This window comes from Anabas testudineus, chromosome 13, assembly GCF_900324465.2.
Source record: "Anabas testudineus chromosome 13, fAnaTes1.2, whole genome shotgun sequence".
In the NCBI taxonomy this organism is placed as follows: domain Eukaryota; kingdom Metazoa; phylum Chordata; class Actinopteri; order Anabantiformes; family Anabantidae; genus Anabas; species Anabas testudineus.
In genome coordinates this window covers 5,290,730-5,303,381 of record NC_046622.1, presented here as the reverse complement: position 1 = coordinate 5,303,381, position 12,652 = coordinate 5,290,730, and the positions used below count along the sequence as shown (strand labels likewise).

Genomic DNA, 12,652 nt, shown 5'->3' with positions numbered 1-12,652 from the left:
GGCTTCTCTCTTAGCCTGCAGTTGAAGCCTGTGGTAGAATAAATGAGGGTTTTCTCTTAAGGGGCTGGTAGCAAAGTAATAGGATAATGCAAATGGAGAGTGTAGCTAAATTGACAGGGATTAGAAATGGGTCTGTGTAATTGATTCAAAAATACCCTCCCTCACATCAGTACTCAGATTAGAGCTACTTCACCTTGCTGCATTACTCTCTGACCTGCGTCATGTCTACTTGACAGACAGACAAAGTAGCCGAGTTGGAAATGTATGAGACAGCATAATTAGAGGCATGTCTGGTTCACAAGGATAATTTCCACATATTGGTCTATCAATCAGAAGTTCTGACTTACTGGAACCTCTTACACTATTTACAACCAGTTGAAAAAGAGTTTTGGAGGTAAGGCAAAGCAAAAGCAGAGTCTGGCTGATTTCAGTCTTCCCTTTTGGGGGTGAATCAGAGGGAAAGCTGATCCCAAAGGATGCTACTGGCAGAGAAGACGAATACATTTGGCACCGGTGCTGACCTGCTACACGTTTTACTTGGCTGTTTCTACATCTTTTTATGTAAAACCTTATAGCAGATGACAGCTCTGCTAATGTATACTTAAGCCATCATCTAATTATGCTCTTTCTTTCTTTGATTTATAACCTCAAATCATGTGTTAAATAATTTTGTAGGATTAAATAATGGCAGTCTGAAAGTTGTCATTTTCATCTGTGTTACAGTACATTATGTTTAATTCTGTGGGTGGAGGGTGTGTAGGGAGCAGGAACAACATCCATCACAGGGTTTAGCTTTACTGATATAAAAGATATTAGATCTGATGGAGATCTAATATTAGAATTAATAAGATGGAGGAGTAGGGGTCGAAGTAGACATATGAATCAGAAAAGACGTTATGTAAGACTTGACCTAAGATATTAGGAATGTGGTCAGAGGACTGGACCGCAGCAATAAATAATAAACCACTTCCAGGGGGCTTCTGTAGCTGAACCCGTGCTGTGGTCTTAGCTGGAAGCAGCTGAGACAAAAAAATTCTTATTCACAGCCTGATACAGTATCACAGAAAGACTTTGTAAGACATTATTCACAGATAATGCAATAACCGCTCAGACATTCTGCTGCAACAACCAAATGAGTCTGAATCCTCGGTACAGCTTATCAAAGAAACTGAGATAACCGCATTTAATGGGTATATTCTATACCTCTGCTCAATATATCACTGTGGAGGGAGTTTTGTAGTTAAGTCGCCTCTTTGGAGATATGCAGCTACAAAAAACCAAACTCTTGACACTTGTGTTGGTGCACAGATAGCATCACTTTAGGAGTTCCACAGTGAAGAAATGTATATATCTCTACACGTTTAAAACAGTTTAATTAAAATGAACTAGTTGAATTAATGGTAACTTAAATCTTTATTTCTAATAGTTAAACATGTCTAGGAAACATTTAATGTTCACATTTTCACACTACTATTTATTTAGGTCATTGGGATTTTCCTGGACCTGTTTCTGACTTAAACACTGTGATTCAGTCACATCATGTCCTTTAGAGCAGAAGTCAACATTAATTGACATCAACATCCGTGTTATTTTTGACATCTTACCTAACAACAGGTTACTTCTTTTTTTTTTTACTCGTCCCTGTTTCCCTGGAAACATAAAATGTTTCTAGCGACCAACATTTAAATCCAATTTTTCCACACACTGCTCTGGCTGCACCTGCAGCTGCCTTTACGTAAGTGCCTGTGTAGAAAAGCAGCAGAGTCGAGGGTCACAGTTTGTGGGAATATTGAATTTGAACAGTGTTTTCACAAACATATTTTCATTCAGAGTGCTGAGGTCATAAATAGGGCGACTGGAGGGATTTCCCCTGCTCTCGTTGCCTGGCTAAGTTTCACCCAAAATTGCTTTTTTAGGTCAGAGTGACGCTGCAGGCGGCGACAGAAACAGAAGCAGTGGACTCTTACACCTAATGTCAAACTAGAAGATGTTGCTTACAGTACATATCAGGGAATATTGTGTTTGCATGTTGGGAGATATTTTTGTTAGTGGACATTTGATTAGTTAGATAAGTTTGATTTTCCTCACAAACATCAACCGATTCTAAATATAATCAGAAGAATTTTATGAGTACCACAAACTCTTGATTACATTTACATTTATTTAATTGTAAGCAGGAATGCACACTCGCTGTGTAGCGTATGCTCATTGGGTTACAACTTGGATGGAGGCGAATTTAAGTTAAAAACATTACCACTTCCAGCTGTTCATGTAGAAATGCACTTGGTTAAAAAAAAAAAAAAAAACTCCAGCTGTCAAGACTGTGAGCTCATTCCTTAACCTCCATCCTCTCTGCCAGTCCAGTTGCAGGGGTGCTTATCTTCTCGTTCAGCTGTGAATATGCTGCCCTGAAATTGGCTTGGGGAACAAGGAACCAAAAATAGGGGGGTTGGGTGACATTGATAATCTCTGCTAATGACACGTTAACAGTAGCTCGCTCCACAGGAGAGTGGCGGATTTATCATGTGCAGCTGTCTAACGCTGACAGTGTCTGCTTCGTGCTAGTCCGGGCTCCTGCCTTCTGCTGATGAGTGCCACCTGAAATTTGATGTGGGAATGTTACTGAGCCTATTTGGAAATGTGTAGTTCACTGATATAATGTGCCCCATTATAATTCTCTCAATCCAAGATGAGAAAGGTAATGACTATTCATGAAGAAATATTTTATTAGCTTTTCTTTTCTCTCGCTTTCCCCCTCCAGGCCTTTGTCAGTGCCAAGCATGAAGAGGACAAGGTCATTGTGTTTGACAGGGCAAATGTGCTCTTTATCTTCAACTTCCACCCCAGTAAGAGCTTCCAGGACTACAGGGTGGCTGTAGAAGTTCCAGGAAAGTATCCTTTTAGCTCCCATCCGTCACGTCACTGCTTGTTTCCCTTAAATCTTCACACACTGGTTTTTCTCTTTCATGCCACACTGCACACTCGCAGCGCTTCGCAGAGTAATAACGTCTTTGTTAGTTACTTTGTTAGATTCAATAACATGACTGATCTTTTGAGCTTGACACAATCCGTAAGTGATGATATTACAGCTAAGACAGTAAATGTCTGTTAAAGGGGAACAAAAAGGAGACAGAAATGGAGAGATGGGAATTACACGATCCATTTTTAAGGTTCACAGAGAATATCATATCGTCATCACATGCAACTATTTTGTACATTGATGATGGTCCTTAAATCTCATATCATTAGAGTCCACATGTCCACCAACACTTCTTTACAGAGTTTTCCAAAATGAATGAACCACATTCCTGGTGCACATTAATATTAGCATTTTGTGTCTGTTTAAAAAGACAAAGCTTGCAGTGTTCTGTTATTTTCTAATCGCTCAACCCCAAGAAAAGCTCAAAACCAGCAGCACATTATTTAATCTCTCAATACTTTTCCTATTTTCTCAGCCTGGATACCCACAAACAGCCACTGTGTAGAGTTTCCTTCAGTCCTATTATCATAAATTTAAATGCTGCAGTAACAAAAGTTATTTTGAGATCATCTTACAGAATGCAACATCAGACACGTCTTATGTGCAAACCATCAAAGTGAGCGAGTCGTTTTTAATAATCAATTAAGTTGTTATGTCACCATGAAGCCTTGCTGTTTTGATCCAAGGCTGGATATGGTTCAGAAGAATCAACCATAATTTTGTCAGGGAATTGAAGACAATAAAAATCAGCTCTGAAAAGATGTCTTCTGGGCTGAGATGTGGATCAGGGATCTAAACACTGTGTCAGCCTTGTTTAAAGTAAATGTGACTTGCAAAGACCCGCAATTGTAATGACAGTGTTTTCTCCAAGGCTAATACTTTTGTGATGTAATTTTAGCAGTCACTGTTGAGAGGAATATGAGTCAGTTGTTCATAGTGGTGTTGTTATGCTATTAGAGAGAAATAATAGCAGAGCCCAGTGATTCAGAAAGCGTTCTCTTTAGCAGCATTGGCTGTCTGTCTTCCCAGCGAGCAGCGCAGAGGAATTTAATGAGTCCCACAGTTGTGATTACAGCAGGCTTAATGATCAGGGATGTGAAGGGGGACAGAAAGCTGACAGATTTGTATTTATTATAACGGACATCACTCTCTTCGGGGGCCCACTGTAGCTCACGCAAGCAGTTTCTCGGATGGATACGGCGCTGTGTTGCTTTTTCAGCTATGACATAAATAATGTGACGGTGAGTCAAAACCCAGCCAGAGTTTGTTAGTTTTCTCTGGGCGCCAACAGTTTAAATTACCATGCATGAGGAATTCGGTCTCAAATTATGATGATTCGATTGGCTGACAATGAGGATGTTAGACAGCAGTTGTTACTTCGAGTTCCACATGATTTTAGTTTCATTTACCAGGATAAGTCGATGCTTCTTGCTAATTATTATGAAATAATAGAAGTCGGTCAAAATAAAATTAAATATGCAGAAAACTAAAGTAAACTCTAATCTTCGAATATCATGTGTTAATTGTACGTTTGTTGGGTGTTCAGTAATTGTACATTCTGCCGTGTGTTTTCAGTGCTGCCTTGATGGGGTGAATGTTGGGCACAGAACTAATAGCCTTGCTGCACAGTGTCTGTTACATCGTTTTTGAGGGTTTATTTTCATTTAGATGGAACCACATCTTTTCCTCCTGGTGCTTCTTTTGATGTTTAAGGAGAGGCCTCAGACACTGGGCTGGTTGAGAGGAAATGCAAATAAATGTGAGGGCAAAGCTCTGACTGTCATTATACAGAGAGGCAGTAAACACATAAAGGCAAATGTGCCGTGTGTGTGAGGAAGGTAAATGCGCCGCGTGTATGTGGAGATGCAGATCCTCCGATGGGAATGTGTGCAGAGGATCCAATTAGGGGAGAAGACAGATGAAAGTGCCACTCAGAGGCAGAGGAGGTAAACAAGACAAGCTCAAAGAGTCCAAAAGTGCTTTTTCATTACACTCTGCTGTCATATACTTAAACTTTCTTCTACCTGTGTTAGGGTCAGGTATGTCACAGCGGGGCCCCACACCACCGCTATATCTGGAAATAATAGCCGGATGCAGCCGATAATGCTGTGTATCATTTCAACAGATCCAATATGGGTGTTATTTTCTTCAGCAAAATGGCAAGTACTGCATTGTATAAGAGGGTGTCCCTTTTGAGCAACAAACACCATTAAGTTACCTTTTGTTGCCCTCAGTCATGCTGGATGGCTGCACGTTGGTCTAGAATATTCTGCTGCTTTCTTATGACTGAACTATATACGAGCCGAATGGTGCCCAGTGGCAGCGCTGCTCGGAAACCTACCGCTCAGCCGCAGTTTGCTTGTTTATTCATACAAACTTTAAGAAAAAATAAAAAGAGCCGTCAAACGTGGCACTGAAAAGAATCCACAGTTCATGCTGTACAGATGCGTTGCAGTTAAATAACAGTTGTGGTTTTAGCGTCTGCGGTTTAATGCGAAACTGAAAGTCTGCTGTCTTAACTTTACAATAAATAAATACTTCAATTGCAATACAGTCATCATCCTTCAGCAGCAGTCCTTAGTGGGATGCTCAGTGACTGTTTGGCCTCTTCATATTTTTAGACAAGCTTTTCTTTTGCTTCTCGATGTCCTCTTTTAAATGTGTTTTTCTTCTCTTTTCTTTTTTTTTCTCCGGGAGGAACAGTGAAGAAAGTGAAGCGAAAGCACCTTACCAAAAATGCTGGCCATTAAAATGCAGTCAACGTCAGCTTTTCGACAGGCACTCAAATCATCAGTGATTTTTATTATTTTCTCTCAGACTCGTGGTGGATACATTCTTCAGGCAGTGGGCTTTATCTGGCTGGTTAGAGAATTTGAAATCCCAGTTGGATCCCGTCATGAAAGCTGCACCTGTCAGGGCAGATTGGTCTTTGATTTACACCGTGCCAATAGGCAGTTGAGATTGTGTCAGGTCATCATTCTCCTTTTCTGCCTGAGCCGCTCCTTAAATGCCATTTGAAATAATTCAACTACAGGCGCAATGACACTAACTAAAATTTTGAATAAAAAACACAGAGCTCTGCATAGGTGACAGTAATTTACTCTGATATTATCAAGAATGAATCATACGAGGTTTCTGAAAAAGGAAAATATGGATTTATTTATCCCCAGTGCCAGAAGACACATCAAGATAGATTGCATAAACACATTTGCATTACTTTTCTCTGTGTGGGATCCCATTAGGTTGTAACTTTACCAGATATCATCCAGAGTCATTCTCATCAATCCAATGACTTAATCTCTGGTTTCACAGTTTGGTTCAAATGCTGTAGACAAAACGATGAGCTGCTTTATTTGAGGCATTAATTTCTCTTGATTATGAAAACATTGCACTTGATAAAGTAATTCCTGAGATAAGGGAATATGCTGACATTACATGTAGCAAGAAACAGAAGCAGTCTATCAGACATCATTTGTAGGTGAAATAAACCACTTATCTCCAATAACAACAAAAGACACTACTGTAAAATTCTTCTTTCTCAGACAGCTCAATACATTTAGTGTAAGACATTAAATGGTGCTCCGTTTCCAAACTGCAGTAATTGAAAGTTTCCTCACATCATTCATAACAGTTGAGTAACATTTCAGACAGTCTAAGCCGTTATATATACGCCAAGAAGTCATCCACAATCCCTGACGAAACAATTTTAAGTTAATAAAATGCTTCTCCTGCAAAAGGGCCAGAAAGTTTCCCAAAATGTTGGTAATAATCACAATCAGAAAACTATTCAGACAAATCTACTGCAAACACCAGTAGATCAACGATGGTCCAACAAACCAGACTAAAAACTGTGGTGGTGGATAAGTTTGGTTAATGCAGGGGTTGTTTAATACTGTATTTATCTGATGATTTGACTTGTCATGTTTTTCCTTTTAGCAGACAATTTATTTTGAGAGAAAATTGCAAAATTACAAATTGGAACAAGAGGTAAAATAGCCCCTTATTAGAGTATTATAAGTAACCTTATGCTATTATTGTGTTTTTATTAAGTACAAAGCCATTGAGAGCACTTGGCAGTGCATTCTTTGTACAAATGTATAACTTAGGAGTATTATTCCCATTTAAATACATTTAAATTAGTTAAATAGCTCATCACTTTGTATAAAAGTATAAGAAAATCCGGTCTATATCCTCTAAAGCTTGTAACAGTGAAACAAAGCAAAGGAGTATAAAGCATTCGTATGCTGTTAAACAGTCCTGTAGGTGTCAAGCTCTTCATGAAAAGAGATGGACATCTCTTTGTTTTGAAATGAATAGTCTGTAAGGGTGCCACTTTACTTCAGTTTCCATGAGTTTCATCTGCTGCCTGGCCCGAGCCGTCTCTTATTCCTCTGTGACAGACACTGTTTCTACTATTTCTTCCACTCTGATGTAACTTGCACCAGCTGAGCAGAAAGCAGGGAAAAGTCAACTCTGAAAAGGCAAGATGCGGTATTTAGAATGCTTACAAGGCCGTGACACATTCTTCAGATGTGCACACACATTTCATTCAGCTCTTGTTCACTCACACCAGGGAGCGATTACTTTCATAAAGCCAGAAGAAACGACAGGCTGATGGAGAAACTAAGTGGTGCCTTGGTCTGCAATCATGGTCATGGCCAGGTTGTTTTCAGGTCATCAACGACTCTAATCATCAAGCTTCGGACTGACTTCTTTTCTTTCTGCTCATTGGGCAAAATTGATTGTGTTCTTAAATCTTCCCCTTTATTCACACAGACTGTATTGATTACAATACTTTACAGCTGAACTGCAAGCTGTTGTTGCAGCCATCTGTAGCCACTAACAAAGATGTAATCGCTCAAAGCTTCCAACTACCAATTTGTGCTGGTTCTAGCTTCCAGAAGTTTGCCAGGCAACTCTGAATTACTGTAACTATGCCTCATTTCCAGCACGCGCCGTGCTACAGGCGTGCACACATGTAAACATGCAATCCACAAGAGTGGAAATGCACAACAAAGAGCTCAAGGAATCGCTGTAGTGCTATTCTGTATCAGGTGTGAAACATGGTATTGATGTTACTGGAAAATATTTACATGTACTTCATGTGGTGTTGAAACATATTCACTGCATCATTATGTTTTATGTGAGGTTTTTATTGTTTGTACCAGGATGATTAACTTTTGAAATCACATTCTGAGAAGCACCATAAGCCTTGAGATGGTATTTCCATATACTTCTGATAATTACTGGTAGACCTCTAAAGAAAAAGGAGTTTACTGTGTCAATAAACCAACATGGTAGCGAGTAGAACAGAGGAAATGAAGGGGGATCTTCTCCCTCAGCGGAAACAATGCATGGAGAAGCACTCCTTTTTAATCATCGCTATCAAAGCAGACAAACGGGCAGAAAAAGCTAAACTTCCCCAGCTCGGGGGCAGAATGAAGCAGCGTTTGAGGCTCATACAGTACTCAAACTCTAGACTATCACCTCTGGGGAAAGTAGGTGATTATTCAGACATCCAATTAGAGGGCTGTTTGCATGTGTGCCCCTCTCTCCAGGTGTCTGTCGCAGTACCACTCCTTACAACTATCATCTCAGAGAGATGGTAAACAATGCACAGCAAAGATATTTATGTGCACATGGACATCAGGCTACACGTGTAGGCTACTAACGTTTTTGACTGACATGAACAGGGCTAAACGAGAACTTTTCAGGTAAATATTTACAGACATACATTTAGTTGCATTTTAAATCCATCTCAAATATTTCCTTTGATTATAATAATACTGACTAATTCTAACATATATAATTTTTGTTTTAGTCTAGCAACAACATTGGAACAGCAGTAAGGTGAAGCAGGTTAAGAAAGACAAGGGGGTTTGCTTAACATCCCCCCCGACATTATTTCTTGAGAACACTTTCCTAAGAATTTAGATAATTTAACAATATAGCTGTAAAACCGACAGTATTTCCCTCTGGTGAGACGGAAGAGAGTGTAAATGCACATAATGGATTTGATCCTGCAGAGGGGTAAAAAGGTGAATATGCTGAAATCCTTTTTGTAGCACACAATATGATTTACATATTATATTTGAAGAAATATCTCTCCATCTTGGTTCTTCTTCAGTGACACACATATTTCATCTGTCAGCTCTTCAGCTGCTGAACATCCCCGCCCCGAAGCACAGCACAGAGAGACGGTGCAAAAAGAATAAAGAAATGACAGCAAGGGGCCTTCCCACACACACACACACACACACACACACCTCTTCTGTACATGATCAAGGGTATTTAACCATCTAGGTATAGCAAAGAACTCACTCACTCACATTAACATCTTTACAGTATGTATAAATGTGACATTCATTCAACTGATAAACTACAGTATAATTATTCACTAACATCAGTATGTTACATATAATTTTAAGCATTATTTTTTTAGGAACATATCAGCATCCATATGTGCAGAGCTGCTACAGTCTTTGTTAGTTCAGGAACAGACCTAAATGCCAACTGTTAAATACTAACTTGAGGGGGATAAAAAGCTTGGAAGTCAATTCTGCATTATTTGGTTCTCATTTTGCACTGATTTGCTCTCGCTGACATTGTCATAAAAGAGTCTTTTCTTTTTGATCTGTGTCAAAAAAGCTCAACTGTTCCACTGTGATTCGGAGTTGTAAAACAACAAAATATCCTAGAGGAGAAGTGAACACTTTTTTATGGACACTGTGTGTGTGTAACTGTTGTCACTCATTTGGATCACTTTTTTGATCAAATCCATTGTTTATGCAGTGAATTAGATAAATTAGACAGACGGGGTGGATGGTTTCGCCATGACTAAATCACTTTTGTATTTATGTTAATTTCAGGCAGCTTTGTCTTTTAGAGCTCTGCACTGTCACTTTGCAGTGCTGCGAAGGGGAGCTGAATGCTGATGGATGTGAGGATTTCAATGAGTATAAACCAGATGAGCACTGCTCAACCAAGTCTGCACACCAAAAGCACTGGTGGTAAAGCCTTCTCTTGTGCTTCTTATGTCTTAGATCTTATAATCTAGTTTCCCACTGCTATTGTGCCTTAACTTCAATCTTTGCCAGATATAAAATCAAGCTAGATTCAGATGCGGTTCAGTATGGAGGTCACGGACGGCTGGACCATAACACGGAGTTCTTCACTGAGCCCCTGCCCTTCAGTGGCCGCTCCAACTCTATAAAGGTAAATATTTTCAGCATCCCACTTTTAACTCATCAAAGGTCGTCTTTTGTTGAATATGACGGAGTCCTAAATATCAAGTGTACTCCACTTATAATTCCAGGGCCATTATAGTTGAGTCCAGTCAGTAGTCCACTTTTCTAATAACCTGTGCTGTATCACCATCCCACTCTGCATCCTAATGCTAACGCAGTTTAGAGGTTTTTGTACATTCATACTGAAAAAGTTACAAAATTAAGTGTACTCAAAAATGTCAGCATGCATACTAAATGATTTTTGAGAGCGCTGTTGATGGATGCTATTGTCCCACAATGCAGTGCACATACTTTATGTAATGGAGGAGCTGCTCACTGCTGAAAAGGAGTTGTGGGTGTTGATGAGACAGCTCCAGAAATATTTCAGAAAATAGCAAATGTAGGGCCAAAACTTTAGACAAACATTTTATTTTTCTTACACTTTGTTGTTTCACCAGTAGTTTTACAAAATGAGATGAAATTGCTGTCAGTGAATTAATGTTTTGTCCGGTTTGATTTCACAAATCGCTTTAATTAGTATGAAATGGAGTTTGTAGTGAGAGGATCTTTCAGAGCCATTCTAATGAGGTTTAAGTGTGTTGTCATGAAAGAGGGCTGCCTGTTCTGGCAAAAAGCCACAGTCTCCCTGGTCTGGGCCACTCCGCTTAACTGCTGCTCTATAATTTAGCATCCTCTTCATTAATATGATTAGCTTTTAATGCAAAATTCAGAAAATGATCAAATATGGCAGCAATAAAAACACTACATCTGCCTGTCAGTGGACACTATCCATTGTTTGCCAGTAATCGCATCTTTAGGCTTTGTTTGTACAAAATCAAATTTGATGTCTTTGCATTTTACCGTGCATTTTATGTGGCTGTTATCCTGGAGTCTTTCAGCATCATGTGAATCTCATATCTAGAGCTTTTTCAGGCAAACAATGTGCATTATTCATGGTGTTGGAACTTACCTTTTCATGTGCATGGCTCTTAAGCTCGCACAGCGTCACGGAAGGGAGAAAAATATCTGGCAGAACGAACCACTGGGCTTCTATCATGGAGACTGCTTAAGGGTAATAGCATGAAATAGGTTGATTCTTGAAATATAGCACGAAACACTGATATGCATTTTAAGGAGAGTGCTTGAGGATCTTCCACGTTTGCCTCCTTTTTTCCCGATGTGTAATTTTTTTTTCTTGATTAAAATGCTGAAAGGCAATAAGATGTTTATGAATAAGGTCAGGGATGAATTAGTGAGGATCACCACAGATACCCAAACACTCCAACTGTAACTCGGCTGATTGCATGCGTTAGATCTTATGTTAATGAATCTAATTAATATGTGAGGGCAGTGATGTCTGTGAAGTGGTCTCCACAGTCTCATCATCTCCTGTGGTTTTTCAGTTTGTTTAGTAAAATAATAAACATCTCGACACAGTACAGTTTAACTGTTTCAGTTAGTACCAGAGTTGACAGAGTACCTGATGAGGGCTTTGATTATGTGAACTCAACATGAACCTCCTCAGATCAATACGAAAGCGTTGCAGTTATTAGATATACTGTACAACTAAAGTGGGATGCAGCACTTTAGTGCATCAAAAAACTGTGTTTGTCAAAATGCTATTAAGAGCAACACTTTCACATTAAAGACTGTGTCGTCCCAGGTTAAAAAGCGTCTTCCTCTTTCGTGCAGACAGTGATCCTTGATTGTATTAGCATAGGTTTCATCAGTTAAGGACTTAAATTCCACATTCTCTTAAATCTTTTCTAGCTCTTATTAATTCAAACACCACTGCTTCACCCTCGTCCCTCTTGGCCAAAATGTGAAGTTTAGCTATCAAGTCATCTGCTAATGTTGGCACCATCTTGGATTAATAGGGAATGAATGCGAGTGAGGGGAATGGAGCCGACAGGGAGGGAGGAAGGCAGGGTCGGGACTCATATGCATATACTGTATCTGCTTTATAGGCTTCCTCGTAGAGATTGCATGGTGAGACTGTAGTCTTGCATAAATATGCTTCTTTTTTCCCTCCTACCTCCTTCTTACTCCTACCTGGTTATGACAAGAATAATCAGACAATAGCCTCTGTGGGGGCTGCAAAAGGTGCCCACACCATCCATGTTTTATTTAACAACTGTTGCTTTCAAAGTCTGCTCGAACTTGTTCTCTCCTGTCTTTTTAATGGGTCCGTCAGTTCTCCGGCTTCCTCGTTACGGAGCGATAATAAACTCTGATATCCTCTAAAAATTCTCACACTGCCAATGCACGTAATTGGATGAAGCAAGCAGAGTCAAGAGCACCCTGGCAGCTTGGGAGACTGTGGTGAACAGTATGCAACCGTGACACCCTGTGTTTACGGATCTGGTCCTAGACTGTCATCTGACATCTTGTTAGATCTCAATCATGCTTTTTTTTTTCTCCATTATAAAAGAAAAGAATAAATAGA

The 12,652-nt window shown here is 39.6% G+C and overlaps 1 protein-coding gene across 1 annotated transcript in view; it reads left to right on the top strand.

Moving 5' to 3' along the window:
- gbe1b (glucan (1,4-alpha-), branching enzyme 1b) overlaps positions 1–12,652 on the top strand; it is a 67,773-nt gene that overhangs the window by 48,276 nt on the left and 6,845 nt on the right. The window contains exons 14-15 of the mRNA XM_026367645.1: positions 2,762–2,892; positions 10,078–10,195. Of these exons, the coding sequence (XP_026223430.1) occupies positions 2,762–2,892; positions 10,078–10,195 (249 nt within the window). The remainder of the gene's footprint in view (positions 1–2,761; positions 2,893–10,077; positions 10,196–12,652) is intronic.